Here is a 16172-nt window from a genome sequence, read left to right as displayed (position 1 = left end):
CTTGGTGACAATGTTCGCTCGAGATAACTGAAGAAGGAAATACTAGATGAAGTATTGTCCCTTGATACAATTATTCGAGCATCGTACGCCAAGTTTGGTACCGTGCACCAAGCAGTGGTCCATCTCCATGGATGGTAGCAGCGATGTGCGAGAAGAGTATGCATCCCAAAGAACATACATGCTGTTGTTGATAACATGCAAGCATGGATGATGAAGTACAAGGGAGTCCCACTTCACTTGCCAAAGATGATGAAGGCCAATGAAATTTAGCTACAAGCTAGGATCTCATTGCAAGGTTTGGATTATATGAGATCAGGAGTATCAAGCAAGCAGATGTCGAAGTAGAACAGATGAAGAATTACCCGTTCAACCTTCGAAGCATTAACTCGTATGACCCACATTTCATTTTGAAGGATCACTACATGAGAGTTCAGTTCAATTGGATCCATGGGGAATTTCATTGGACCGAGGAAAACTCATGGATGTATTTCTACGATTCCTCCAAACCCAATGAACAGGTCAGTTTCACCGTAGAGTGGTTAGCACAGTAGCATGAAGCATCATCATGGAAAGCACAAGCTATAGTAGTAGAGGCAGCAGAGCCAAGCATACCTGTGCACAATAAAGGGAAGAGGAAGATTGTCGACTGCATGGAGGAGGAGCAAAGCTGCAAGTTTCGAGCAGATCCACTTGTAGAATAAGCAACTATGGCTATTCAGGAAAAGAGGCAGCAATGCGACAAGTGAATCGCATGAAGGCAGAGGGATAAGAAGAGAATGGAAGAACTAGAAAAGGAGTTGCATGAGCTGAGGGAGAAACTACGGAAAGAACAAGAGTTGCGCCAACGGGAGAAGGAAGCGCAACAACAGCAGATACAATAGGGGGCACTTCATGTGTAGACAGACAAAGCAATGCCTGTACAAGTAGTTGATTCATCTGAATAGCTAGCATCAGGTGAACAGTGTGAACCATCACATGCGAAAGACTTTGCTCATGAGATTGAACAGGCACTTGAACATTTGGATGCAAACATGGAGCAGCAGGAGTTGGAACAGGACATCGACCTCATGCCTCACCACAAAGAAGTTGAATCACTCATTGCATCCTGATGATGATTAAGTCTCAAATGACCAATGAGGCACTGAGATTCTTGGTGGTTAGCCGAAAGAAGAAATGCACAACATCTCCTTTGACGAATCTCATCATAGAGTTGTGCAATCTCAGAGAGTACCGACTCCGGAGGACCAAACATCCCCTGCGCAAGTTGAAGAACAAGTGATCATGACATATGTGCACAAGCATCCAACTGCTTTGGCTGATGCAACTAGAGTGTATGCCGAAGTCACTAGCTCAATTGTTCATTTCCTCATAACTGAGAATGAGCGAATGGCAAAGGAACTATAGGTGGCCAAGCAAGGAGGGGACTTGGTGACAATGTCCACTCGAGATGAACTGAAGAAGGAAATACTAGATGAAGTATTGTCCCTTGATACAGTTATTCGAGCATCGTACACTCGTCCGGACACATTGAGGACAATGATGCGCATGGTTTTAGAAGAGTTGGACAAAGGAGCCCGAGTAGTGTACCTAAATTCTATGGAGGCAAGGTTCAGGTTTTAGATGGACGTCACAGTAGAACACACGGACACTATCAAGGACTACCAATATTGGCATCAATATGTCATTGTTGATCAACATGAGGATGTCAGCCAGTTGGACTTCTATCGTTGTCTAAATCCGAATGATGTCTAGTTTGGCTTGTTCAAGCCATTGTTCACATGGGTACATGTGCATTGTAATGTTGAGTCATGCCAAGTGTAAGTCAAGTCTCAATAGTGGATGTAACAGTCATAGAGTAGGTGAAGAGTCATGAGGATAGTTGAATGGTCACAAAGGGGATGTCAAGGGTCACCCCACTCTTTGCTATAAATAGTCCCTCATAACTCATTGTATAGGCTTTTGGTCAGCCAAGCTTCTGATAAGACTATCTTGGATAAAGCTTGGACAATATTGTAATGCGCCTTGGCTTCTCCACTGCACAGAGCTAGTTCATCTCTTTGGAGGAGCAGGCGGATGTGGCTGTAGCATTCCATTGTTGGGGCTAGCAGGTTTACATGGTGTATTGTATGATTGTGACTTACACTTCTTCATATAGGGATTTTTTATTTAGATTATACACAGTATTGTGTGCCTCTTGTTGTCAACGTTTCGAATCCCAATGTGGATCCATCTTTAGGACAAAAGTGATAGATTGAAAGAGATGCTTACCAACTAGAACAAATAAATTTTAGGTCAGCTACTCTTCTTTCAATCTTAATCCTTGAATTTTTGAGAAAACAGATCTCATTCCATATATCCCCTTCGTACAGGGAAATTATGTTAGATTTTAATCTTCTATGGCTGTCATTTTTATCCACAGTATTGTGCGCCTCTTGTTGTCGACGTTTCAAATCCCAACATGGATCCATCTTAAGGACAGAAGTGATAGATTGAAAGAGAAGCTTACCAACTAGAACAAATAAATTTTAGGTTAGCCACTCTTCTTTCAATCTTAATCCTTGAATTTTCGAGAAAATAGATCTCATTCCATATATCCCCTCCGTACAGGGAAATTATGTTAGATTTTAGGATTTTGTGGCTGTAATTTTTATCCATAGTATTATGTGCCTCTTGTTGTCGATGTTTCAAATCCCAATGTGGATCCATATTCGTGACAGAAGTGATAGATTGAAAGAGAATCTTACCAACTAGAACAAATAAATTTCAGGTTAGTGGCTTCATTGGTGGATCGAAAAGTGGGGGGGGGGGGGGATATTAGACCATTCCTCTCTTCACTTTTCGGGAGATCTAGCGTGCTAGGAATGGATGCCTATTTGAAGGTATCCCCATAAACATACACAAGATATGTATAAACATTGGGTATTGGGGCACACTTATCTCACTCCTCCTAATCTTGGAGGTTGGATCAAACACATCATCATTCTCAAGATGTCCTTTCAACACATTTCCTTCTAACACATCTACCGGGAGTCAAATTTTGTTGTTGATTCACTGTCAAAAAGGAGTCTAAATGAGGGTGTTGGTTATATGCATTACAGGTATCTAAAAGAAAATACTCTAAAAAAGAAAGACACAATCCAACTCCGTTAGTTTTTTAGTTCACTGTTTATATAATGATGTAATTTGTAGAAACATTTTGATATTTATATAATAATGTAATTTGTAGAAACATTTTAATATTGCTATATCCATTTATATTAGTAGTAAATAAGCAATTTATTTAAAAACAATACATATTTCTCAAAAACTTGTGTTTTATTTTGAATAAGAAGAAACATATTCTCTTACTGATTTGGAATCTATTTTAAATGTTTTTGAAGATATACCAATACATTTATAAACCCATGTTTTTTTCATTTGAAAAAAAAAACACATTAAACAATAGTCAATCTTTCTTCCCTACCTCTATCAACCAAACGCGCCGCTTGAAACACATCGAATCAAATTAGACCAAATAATTCACCCATCGAATCGAATTTTCAATACGGAACATTGAATCAAACAAAACCAGATAATTCGCCATCGAATCGAAGTTTCGAATTTCTTTATTAATTTGGCCAATTCTACCGAATTTGGTAACTACGAAGTCATTACTATAAATGGGTATAAATGGCTAGAGTTAAAGAAAGTATTTTTTTTTCAAATTGGTAGGGTTAAAGAAGGCATTTGATGTTTTGTTTGTTTGCTGTTTTTTCTAGGTTATATAATATTTTATAAAATGATAAATTTTAATGGTTTAAGATGAATTTTGAATATATATATATATATATGAGAGTTGTTTTTAATGCCGGAATTTGGTTGAGGTTAAATATTGATTTGTGTTATTTAAATTGGTTTTTTGACTGTATATAGATTCAGCGCCCTGAAAAACCTCTAAGTCATTTCTATTGTACAAGGGTTACCATCAAACTTGTGATTTCAATAAATTCTGGCAATTAAACCGTTGAAAAACCCACAAAAAACTTCCAAAAAATCTCATTAAAAACAACTCCATATATATATTCTAAAAATTTTATAATTAAAATTTTTTATTTCAAAAAATTTCTGAAAATTATATCACTAAATTAAAAACTAACAAAATTACCAAAATAAAGTGAGAATTTAAAATAAAACATCCTCAATTTCTGCAACTCTAATACCCATTTTAACCATATTTGACAAACAAATCACTAACAATTTGCTCGTGAAATTCCATCCCATCCCATCCCAACCCAACCTGCCACGCTGCCCTAAGCATTTACTCTCTACGGTCTTTTCCACACAAGGAGGATACAGGCAAGGGAACGAAGGACACTCGCGATAAGCATAAAATTTATTACTATAATCTCAAGGCGTGCAGCTAAAGCTACAGTCGAAGATGCAAAGTAGCATCTTTAACGTTGTCGGTTAAAGATGATAATTAAAGCTATTCTCCACACGGCACCGCACCGCACCGCTTGCACCGCAGATAAGTGAGCGGCACCACCAAACCTATAAATATACACTCCCTGTTATTTACTTTCACTATCTCATCTCATTTCATCTGGAGTTTTTACTACATTCTCATCTCTCAATTCCTTCAATTGAGATCTATCTAGTTTTAGAATAAGTGCTCTATCATGGCTCAAAATCTACCATCTGTTCGGGCTGGTGCTCCTGAGCACCAGGACCGTAGCCACACCCATAGTTACACTCAGGCAGGTCAGCCTAATCCCAATCAGAAAGCAGGGCTGCTGGATAAAATCAAAGCATCTCTTCCCGGAGGCCAGACTCAAACTGCTCATTCGAATCCGAATCAGAAGCCGGGGCTGGTGGATAAAATCCAAGCGAAGATTCCCGGAGGCCAGACTCAGACTGCTCATTCTAGTTCATCTCAAAAGCCGGGTCTCGTGGATAAATTCAAAGACATGCTGCCCGGAAAACAGACTCAAACTGGTAATTACAATCGAAATCAGAAGCCCGGGCTGGTGGATAAAATCAAAGCGAAGATTCCCGGAGGGCAGAGCAAGTAATGGGGAAGGTGAAGCGCGAGAGGAATAGCAGAAGCATGTGCATTGATGTTAACCTAAAAAATAAGGCCTCCGGCTATCCCTCCCTGAAGCTTTTCTGTTGCGAATTGACATACAATCAGTATCTTGATATGAATAGTTTGCTAGTTTACTTGTGAAGCCTATCAATATTTATGGTGTTATTGATCTATTATTGGGGCTGGATGTATATGTTTATTGTGGGATAATGTTTATTGCTGGTATATTGATGTTATTGATCTATTATTGGGGTTGGATGTATATGTTTATTGTGGGATAATGTTTATTGCTGGATAATGTACTTGCTTAAATCCTATTTCATAATGGGCAGGTTGCACATTAATGGGCAATAGCACAATAAATATGGGTTGGTTGTCATGTTAGAATAGCTAAAAGTTATACATGTCTATTTGAAATTTATAGATTTCAAAATGTTTTGATAATTTGATAATAGCAAAGTAACTTAGGTTTGATTTTATTTTTGTTTATCAAATTTTTGAGATAGAGTACCATAGAGAAGATGTGGGATTGTATGTTCAAAGTAACTTATGGTTGATTTTATTTTTGTTTATCAAATTTTTAAGATAAGAATACCATAAAGAAGATGTGGGATTGTATGTTCTTCTGTATTCTGAAGTATATATTTTATAATTAAATAGATTTTTTATAAGGCTCTAAGTTAATATAACAATATTTACAGTTACAATGACATCACAAGAATAATATTTATCAAAGCATTATTAATTCACCATGTCACTAATAATATTTATCAAAACATTATTAACTCATGAGATCACTACCATGAATTTGAATCTAGATTGGAAAGATAGTTCAATCATTCTACCCAACCAACCAATCGAGACAACTCTAATTGGCATTTTTTTAAAATGTATTTATGTTAAGCTCATATATTTACTCTTTTTATAATTAATAATAATAATAATAATTTAAACTATAATTTAGTTAATTTTTTAAATTTTATAAGTATTTTAAGGTTTATGATAATTAATGTTTATTTACTTTTATCAACCATTTAATTTATATAACTACACTATTTATAATATATTTTAAAATTTATTTTTAACACCACAAAATACAATTTTTAAATTTTAAATATTTAATCATATGTGTGTATGTGTTTCATAACCATGACATTTATAAAATAAATGAGTGTAAAATTGCCATAGGAACGAGTAATATTTTATCTTTCCTAAATGTCATATTTTAGTCACTTTCAAAATAAGTTTCATCTTGTAACATAAATTCAACATCTTAAAAAATCATTGTTATATTTAAATTGTGCAATATATTAAATTCATACTATATTTCAAATTATGCAAATTATTAATTTATATCTCTATAATTTCATGTCCATGTTATATTAGAATTTAGACTTCTATGATCCATGAATACTGAGAAATCTTTCTGTTGACACTTAATCATAGGGATTGTGGGTGAACAACTGTAATTAATGTAAATAAATAATAGAGGAAATGGAGAGTCATCGAGATATGAAATGAATAATCACTCCCTCTTGTATATAATAATGAACAATCTAAATGAATAACACAATTATATTTGAGGAGTTACCTCCTGGCCTGAGATGGTATCAGGGCCAGCTCTATCTTTGGCATTACAGTGTGCCTTTGTAACTCCCTCCTAGCCTATGTTCTGCCTATTCTGCAAAACTGACACCTTTGTCATGCTCCAGAAGCTTGAATGGTGCATTGTCATATGCTTTTCTATTCCTGACATGGTATCGTCTCCCACGCTCCTCCACTTTCATGCTATGTCATGTTTTTTCTCTGAATATTGCATTGGTGTGGTCTATAAGCGCTGCTCTCCCATACCTCTCCCAGCTGAATATTACGCTGATGAAAAAAAAGAATACAGTTTTGCAAGCTGAACTTCTTCTGTTTCACGCTTTGATTGACATTGAAATGCCTCGATGGAGCCCTCTGGCGCAGCAAAATCTTGATGGAGCCTTATGGCGTTGGTGGAGAGATTACTTTTTGGAAGGTTATCACTTGAGATTTGGCGTGACACGACTGTGGTTACATGTTGAGACCCATGAGTCCATGACCTTATATTGAAGGTCATTTTTTGCAAACATAAAGGTGGACTTTTAAATCTTCTACATGGAATATTGCTTCCTATATTCATAAACATTGCTCTATATTACGCTGACCTCTATACATTGTTCCATATATATATAAAGCTGGTATATATAAGCTTTGTTCAAAATATATAACGTTGTCTCCACGCTAATGTTTTTTCATATATACGCTGGTATATATAACGTTGTCTCCACGCTAGTGTTTTTTTCATATATACGCTATCCTAATATACCACGTTGTTGGGCTCCCATAATGTTGTTTTCAAAAAGTTTTTTTCAAAGTGGCCGACATAGTTAATGCTCCTGCATTTGACTGGTTTGGCTCCCCATATACCACCTTCCCTGAATATTCCCTCCCCCATATATTACCTCCCCAAAATAATACCTATGTTTTTAATATATCAAAGTGCAATTTTTAACCACAAGAAGTGCATTTTTTGGCACCAGGGTAATTATTTTTTTTTAAATGCATTCACTGATATTTGTTGTGGGAGTGGTTCTCACCGGGAAGGAGAACTATCTAGAATGGTCACGGAAAATCAAACACACTCTCATTTTTAATGCGCTGTGGAAATGAGTGTGTTGGAAATGGAGACAAAGAGCCAAAACAACCTACCTCAGACAAGGAATTCGCCATTTGGGAAAATAAGAATAGCAAGGCTTATGCACTGATTGTAGCATCAGTAAATGAAGAGGTGAGTCGCCATATTTCGTCATTTTCAAATGCTTTCGAAGGCTTACAAAAACTGAAGGAACTCTATGACTCACACTCTGCACTTGAAGTTGTTCATCTCATGATTAAATTGTTCACCCTTGAATTACAAAATGATGATCCTCTTGCTCTTGCATCAGAAGTAAAATCTATTATGCATGATATCAAAGTCACTAATGTTGAATTGGACATTCCTCTGATAGCTTTTCTCAAGGCACTTTATCCCACTTATTAAAATTATCTTGAGTCATTGCAAGAAAATGGAAACCTCAAAGATATTACCTTTGACTCCCTTGTGAAAAAAATTGCGGAAAGAGAGAAAGCTTTTGGGAAGAAGATAACTCCTCAGTCTTCTGAAGAGGCTGTGTGCCTTGCACATAGAGAGAAGAATCTTGCTCAAGATTCTTCCAGAGGAAGAGGTGGTCGAAGAGGAAGAGGAAGAAATTTCATAGGCAGGGGGGGCAGACACTCTCAAGGAGAAAAGTTAGATTTGCACTGCATACGCTGCAAAAGAGATGGATCACATGATGCATCCACATGCAAGTTGCCTTGGGACAGAATTGAGCAGGAAAGAAACCAACCCAAAGGTAAAACTAATGACAAAGAGAAAGGTAAAGCACCTGAATCTGCTCACTATGTTGTGGCACACTGTAATATTGGAGTAAATGAAGACTTATTTAATGCTTCACTTGCTTCCTAGAAAAATGATTGGTTGCTTGATTCAAGAGCAACTTGCCACATGAATTTTAGAAAAGATTTTTTTGAATAATTTACTGACAATGTTGATGGAGCAGTATACTTTGTAGACAAATCAAAACTCAAGCCATCAGGGCTTAGCACAATCAGGCTTAAATTGCGTAGTCTTCTAGACTTTCTTCTGCATCATGTTTTATATCTCCCACAACTGAGGAGAAACTTGTTGTCCTTGTTCCACATCCGCCAGCAAGGACACTCCATTCATATGTTTGATGGCAAGCTTGAGGTGAGAAAAGCATCAGACCACTCACTTGTCATGACGAGGATAGAAGAAGAAAGGCTTCTCAAGCTGCAGGGTACCTCTGCTCGTGCACAAAACTTCTCATACAATTCTCATTATGAAGAAGGTACATTTCCATCAAGTTTATTATGCAATGCTAGATTTGGACACTTAAACTATGATGGCCTCTGCTTGTTGAAGAAAAATGGTGTTACTGGTTTGCCTACAATTCCTAGGAAACTTAAGCAATGTGATGCTTGCATTCTAGGAAATCATAGCAAACAGTGTTTTGATGATTCACATTCCAGAGCAGATAGAAAACTTGAACTCATTCATTCAGATTTATGTGGTCCAATGCCTGTTCCTTTTGCAAATGGAAATAAATATATGATGGAATTTATTGATGGATACACCAGAATGCGTTGGGTTTATTTATTAAAGAACAAATCTGATGCTTTTCAAACATTCAAGAACTTTCAAACATGGATTGAAAATGATGCACAATCTCATATTGGCTCTACTCGCACTAATAATGGAAAAGAATACACTTCAAATGAATTTGAAAACTATCTTCTCCAACATGGCATCAAACATCAAACAACTGTGCCTTATAATCCCCAATAGAACATAGTAGTTGAAAGAATGAATAGGACAATGTTAAATATGGTGTGTTCCATGATGTTTTTCAAAATTATAAAATTGATGTTTTGGGTTGATGCAGTTCTGTGTGTTGTATATGTAAAGAATAGATGTCCATCTAATGTTGTTAGTAACAAGACTCCTTATGAAATGTGGTATGGGAACATTCCTTCGGTAAAGCATCTCAGGGTCTTTGGTTCCACATGTTATGCCTTGATACCAAAGGTACATAGAAACAAACTTGGTGTAAGAAGTTGTAAGTGTATCTTCCTAGGATATTCAAACACCTCCAAAGCATACCATCCCTATGATGAAGTTAATAAAAGGTTTGTTGTATCTAGAGATGTAATCTTTCTTGAATCATCCAAAACTGACAATGTTGTTGAGCGGGAACTTGATCGCTTAGATAGATTCGCAAATGAAAAATCATTTCAAGAATTTGATAATCATATTCCACATATTGAAGGGTGGATTCCTATACTAGATCAACCTATGGGATTCTCCTGAAGCACTCTCTCCCCCGCTTGAAACTCCAACAACGGATGACACTTTGAGTGATGTGATTGACAGAATTGGGAGACTCAATCTTGATTCAGTCCCAACTCAAATAACAGAGCAGCCTGGACCATCTTAGAAAGGTCCCCCAAAGTGGCTCACAAAGACACTTGAAAGTGTTCATCCCGATGAGGTTGGAAAGACAGGAATTAGAAATTCAACCCGTCAAAATGGAGGTGATGTAGATGACTCTGATCACCTATTGATATGGATGTTTCTTATGATTGTGAATTGAATTTGTCTACAGATTTTGAATCAACTTGCTTCAAAGAAGTTGCTTCTCATGATGAATGGAAAGAAACAATGCAAAAGGAGTATGATGCCTTGATAAAGAATGGCACTTGGAAGCTGGTTGATCCTCCATTGGGAACCAAACCAATTGGCTGCAAGTGGGTCTACAAGAACAAGTATAAAGTTGATGGTTCACTTGCCAAGCACAAAGCCAGGGTTGTGGCAAAAGGTTTTGCACAGAAAGAAGGGGTCGATTATGAGGAGACTTTTTCCCCCACAGCAAAATGGGCTACCATTCGGACACTCTTTTCCCTAGTAGCTCAGAATGGTTGAAAAGTCCATCAAATGGATGTAAAAATTGATTTCTTGAATGGAGATCTAAAAGAAAATGTTTTTATGTCCCAGCCTCAAGGATTTACTGTAAAAGGACATGAACATAAAGTATGCAAACTTGTGAAATCCTTGTATGGCCTCAAACAAGCATCGCGAGCCTGGTATGGAAAACTAACTGAGCATCTTCTCAAACTCAATTTCAAACATTATGATCTTGATGATGCAACTTTGTTTGTAAAGAAGGTTGGAAAAACAGTTGTATATCTTGCGGTATATGTAGATGATCTTTTGATGACAAGGAACAATGAGAGCTACATTTCATCCATAAAGAAGGAATTGAGGAAAGGTTTTGAAATGACTGATTTGGGCTATGTTCATTACTATCTTGGTATTGAAGTAACTCAACATCCAAAGTCCATATTCCTTTCTCAAAAGAAGTACATTGGAGATCCGTTGAATAGATTTGGCATGACTGAATGCAATCTTCTGACTACTCCAATGGAACAAAACTTAAAGCTCACATCCATTGAAGGAAAAGAATTTGAGGATGCAACAAAGTATAAACAACTTGTAGGAAGTCTCAACTACCTAACTACTACCAGACCAGACATTTCGTTTGTTGTTGGAATCCTCTCCAGGTTTATGCAAAATCCTTGTGAGGGACATTGTATGCTGCAAAAAGAGTTCTAAAGTTCTTGAAGGGAACTCAAGACTTCAAAATCAAGTATACATAGGTGGGCGACTTCAGCTTGATTGGATACTCTGATTCAGACATCGATGGAGACAAAGAAACTGGGATATCTACTTTGGGTTATGCTATGAGTCTTGGATCGGGAGCTGTCTCCTGGAGATCACGCAAACAATCAGTTCTAGCAGATTCCACAATAGAGGCAGAATATGTGGCAGCAGCTGAGGCAACAAAAGAAATTGTCTGGCTCAGGAAAATTCTGGAAGATCTTCAGGTAAAACAAGTACAGTCGACTCCACTCATGATTGACAATACCTCAGCGATAAAGTTGGCCAAAAACCCAAAGTTCCATGATCGAACAAAGCACATCAATACAAAATATCATCTGATTCGACATCACGTTGAGGCCAAAACAATCCATCTTCGACATTGTTCCACTAATGATCTGATTGCAGACATATTCAGCAAAGCGCTTGGAAGAGAAAAGCTTGAAATATTCAGAACAATGCTTGGACTCACCAACATCGCTTCAGATTAAGGGGGGGAATGTTGACACCTAATCATAGGGATTGGGTGAACAACTGTAATTAGTGTAAATAAATAATAGAGGAAATGGAGAGTCATCGAGAGATGAATTGAACAATCACTCCCTCCTATATATAATAATGAACAACCTAACTGAATAACACAATTACATTTGAGGAGTTACCTCCTAGCCTGACACTTTCGGTAAAAATCACTTAAAAGACTTTTGGTCAACATGTTTCGAACCAACTAGTGTGGTAAAAGTCTATGTTTACAATAACATGCAAGCTAGCCATTTATATATTGAATTCCTTCGAAAACGATCAATTTTTGGACTACATAATCATTTCAATTTATATCAATTTAAATTGTTAATTTATATCTCTATATTTTTATCAAACAAACTCATTTTTAATAAGATCATGCAAGCTATTCTTTCATGTAGAATCTGACGAAAAAAATCAGACAGACATTCAATGGTGGAGGGTTTGCGCTTCCCAATGGAGGCTAGGGTTTGTGCGTCGGAGTTGCATAAAAAAACCTAATGGAGGCTAGGGTTTTCCCTAAGGCTTTGATTTCAACATCCTAAACCCTAATTCCTTCTCTTCTTACCATCTACCTTTGGTCTGGACCAGTCCTGATCTGCAGAAATTTCATTTGAATAGATACTGTAAAAAGCACATAGAATCCTTCATACCTGCCTCACACAATGACAGAAAGTAGTGAATGATTTTCCCTAATGGTCAAATGGGTTGCTCATTATCTCAGACAGATTCCCACCGATCAATAGAAAAGCAACATCACTCTGACTTTCTCAATGAAGAGCAAATCAGTCTGGGTTTCTGGCAAGTTCTAGGAGTGCGATGAGAAGGGTTGTTTTCCAACTATATGGTAATGGGAAGGAAAAGTAGAAACACGTCCAAAAACATGTAAAGGCATTGGCGGAAATGAAAGAACTAACCCTAGGGGTAGACTTCAACTTGGATAGAGTGGAATTCCTGTCTAGGAGAGCTTTGGCCGATAAACTTAGTTGCATCAAAATGACGCATGAGAAACTTCTACCCTAGATCAAGGTGACATGGAAACAACTAGTAGGTTATACTCTGATTGTGAGTATATTGGTTAACAAATGGATCCACTTTCACATTCTGTCAGAGGATGATCTTGAACTAATCCTCTGTAAGCCTTGGGTTATAGGCAAAGGCTCACTGTTGCTGGCACGGTGGCATCTTGCATTCTGTCCAAGGACCAAATAGTCGCGAAAGAACCTTGTTCTATTATCAGGCTTCCATCTCGAGATATGGTTAAAGGAGGTACTCATCAAGGTGGAAAATTCACTGGGAAGGTTGATTTACTTGGATGAAGCTTCTCTCCTGCCATCAGATAAATGTATGGCATGGGTCCTGATCGAGATGGAGACTACACAAGGATGACCAGGGTTTCTAGAAATCCTTTGGGGTGAGAAGGTGATCATCTAGTCGCTCGACTACTCGAAGACCCCCTTTAGATGTATTAAGTATAGAGATTTTGGCCACCTAACAAGATCTTGTGTGGCTCCTATGCATCAGGGCTTCTGTACACATATCCATCATAAAACCTTGACAAGGTTGGTTCTACAATTGGTTCCTCAAAATCTGACTCCACATACACCTCTACGGGTCTCAAAAGAAAGGTTAAATTTTTCCTCGAAGGAGGTAAAGGATTTTAGTTTCAACAAGGTATCATACTAGCAGTTGGGCCCTGATTACTCAAGGGGAATGAACCTTCTGAAATATTATCCTACACAAGGCTTTATAAAAGGAATGATACATGAGGTCAATGCAGTCATTTCCTCTAAAAAGAACAGAAATAAAGTGGTGGAAGACATCTCATATAGTTGGTCACCTAAGATTTCTCCTGGGTACTGTTAGCTCTACTACAAGCTTCAACAGGTGAATGTCAAATTCTGGTCTGTCTGCGTGGTTCGTGCTTAAAAAGGGACTCACATCAGCCATCTTTCTTATTCTCCTTCACTCTGCTTACACTCGCATAAACCCCTCTACCTCCGTTTTACCTCTAAAGCCCTGGATAAGCCCGCTTTCCCTTAGATTCCCCCTAAGTCCAACAAAGTCCTTTTTAGCCCCTTTTCCTTAGCCCCGGGCGCTTAACCTATGAAGCCGCACCCATATAACCCTCCGCCTTAATCCCCACCGTCGATCGCGCATCCCGATCTAACGGTCTCTGTGCTTCTCCTGCTCGTTAACCTGGTAGCTCTTTCCACCATCCGATCGTTCCTGCCGCACAATCCAATGGCAGTCGCAGCCCTCGCTCCTTCGAGTTTCCCACTTGTTAACGAGCGGGGAAAGTGGTTTCCCACCTGTCACATCCGACACGCGTCACTCGGTGACTCGCATCACTCCCCCTCTGTACGAATTCCGCCATCCCTCCTAAGCAGTACAGGCAATACCGCTTACCACCCTCGTACATTCCCCGCTCATTAACATTCACGCATCTTTGCCACCCAATGGCTATCGGATCTGCCCGACCGAGATCTGACGGCCCACGTTTCTCCATCCACGTTTTCTCCCAATACCCCTTGTAAGCCGATCTTAGCCATTCATTTGCGCGATCTGACGTCCAATAATTGTTCCCATCATACTCACACCTCCGCCATGAAGTCTATGCCACCTTTGACTGAGCTATGGTTCCGAAGGATGAAGGTGATCATCTACCAGCTCTCTGCATAGTTAATCTTCAACTACTTGTGGCTCAGGAAAATTCTGGAAGATTTGCAGGTAAAACAAGTACAATCGACTCCACTCATGATTGACAATACCCAGGCGATAAATTTGGCCAAAAACCCAAAGTTCCATGATCGAACAAAGCACATCAATACAAAATATCATCTGAGTCGACATCACGTTGAGGCCAAAACAATCCATCTTCGACATTGTTCCACTAATGAGCAGATTGCAGACATATTCACCAAAGCGCTTGGAAGAGAAAAGCTTGAAATATTCAGAACAATGCTTGGACTCACCAACATCCCTTCAGATTAAGGGGGGGAATGTTGACACCTAATCATAGGAATTGGGTGAACAACTTTAATTAGTGTAAATAAATAATAAAGGAAATGGAGAGTCATCGGGAAAAGAACTGAACAATCACTCCCTCCTGTATATAATAATGAACAAATTAAATGAATAACACAATTACATTTGAGGAGTTACCTCCTGGTTTGACACTTTCAGTAAAAATCACTTAAAAGACTTTTGGTCAACGTGTTTTGAACCAACTAGTGTGGTAAAAGTCTATGTTTACAATAGCATGCAAGCTAGTCATTTATATATTGAATTTCTTCGACAACGATCAATTTTTGGACTACATAATCATTTCAATTTATATCAATTTAAATTGTTAATTTATATCTCTATAATTTTATCAAACAAACTCATTTTTAACAAGATCATGCAAGCTATTCTTTCATGTAGAATCTGACGAAAAAAATCAGATAGACATTCAATGGCGGAGGGTTTGCGCGTCCCAATGGAGGCTAGGGTTTGTGCGTCGGAGTTGCAGAAAAAAACCTAATGGAGGCTAGGGTTTTCCCTAAGGCTTTGATTTCAACGTCCTAAACCCTGATTCCTTCTCTTCTTACCATCTACCTTTGGTCTGGACCAGTCCTGATCTGCAGACATTTCATCTGAATACATACTGTAAAAAGCACATAGAATCCTTCATACCTACCTGACACAATGACAGAAAGTAGTGAATGATTTTCCCTAATGGTCAAATGGGTTGCTCATTATCTCAGAGAGATTCCCACCAATCAATAGAAAAGCAACATCACTCTGAATTTGTCAATGAAGAACAAATCGGTCTGGGTTTCTAGCAAGTTCTAGGAGCGCGATGAGAAGGGTTGTTTTCCAACTATATGGTAATGGGAAGGCAAAGCGGAAACACGTCCAAAAACATGTAAATGCATTGGCGGAAATGAAATAACTAACCCTAGGGGTAGACTTCAACTTGGATAGAGTGGAATCCCTGTCTAGGAGAGCTTTGGTCGACAAACTTAGTTGCATAAAAATGATGCATGAGAAACTTCTATCCTAGATCAAAGTAACATGGAAACCACTAGTAGGTTATACTCCGATTGTGAGTATATTGGTTAACAAATGGATCAACCTTCACATTCTGTCAGAGGATGATCTTGAACTAATCCTCTGTAAGCCTTGGGTTATAGGCAAAGGCTCACTGTGGCTGGCACGGTGGCATCTTGCATTCTGTCCAAGGACCAAATAGTCACAAAAGCACCTTTTGGGTTCTATTATCAGGCTTCCCTCTCGAGATAT

The 16172-nt window shown here is 38.1% G+C and overlaps 1 protein-coding gene across 1 annotated transcript; it reads left to right on the top strand.

The window, feature by feature from the left end:
- The first annotated feature begins 4553 nt into the window (after window positions 1-4553).
- LOC149247580 (uncharacterized) lies at window positions 4554-5474 on the top strand. Its single transcript, XM_089458249.1, has one exon. The coding sequence runs from the start codon at window positions 4659-4661 to the stop codon at window positions 5049-5051; it is 393 nt and encodes a 130-aa protein (XP_089314375.1). The 5' UTR covers window positions 4554-4658; the 3' UTR covers window positions 5052-5474.
- Window positions 5475-16172: the final 10698 nt, after the last annotated feature.

Source organism: Pinus tabuliformis, chromosome 7 (assembly GCF_031772625.1).
Source record: "Pinus tabuliformis cultivar Carrire ecotype Pingquan chromosome 7, CPIR1, whole genome shotgun sequence".
Lineage (NCBI taxonomy): Eukaryota > Viridiplantae > Streptophyta > Pinopsida > Pinales > Pinaceae > Pinus > Pinus tabuliformis.
The sequence above is the reverse complement of the archived record's forward strand: the minus strand, read 5'-3'. Positions and strand labels throughout refer to the sequence as shown.

Coding starts and splice junctions, on each gene's coding strand:
- LOC149247580 (XM_089458249.1), top strand. CDS start 4,659: ATGGCTCAAAATCTACCATCTGTTCGGGCTGGTGCTCCTGAGCACCAG.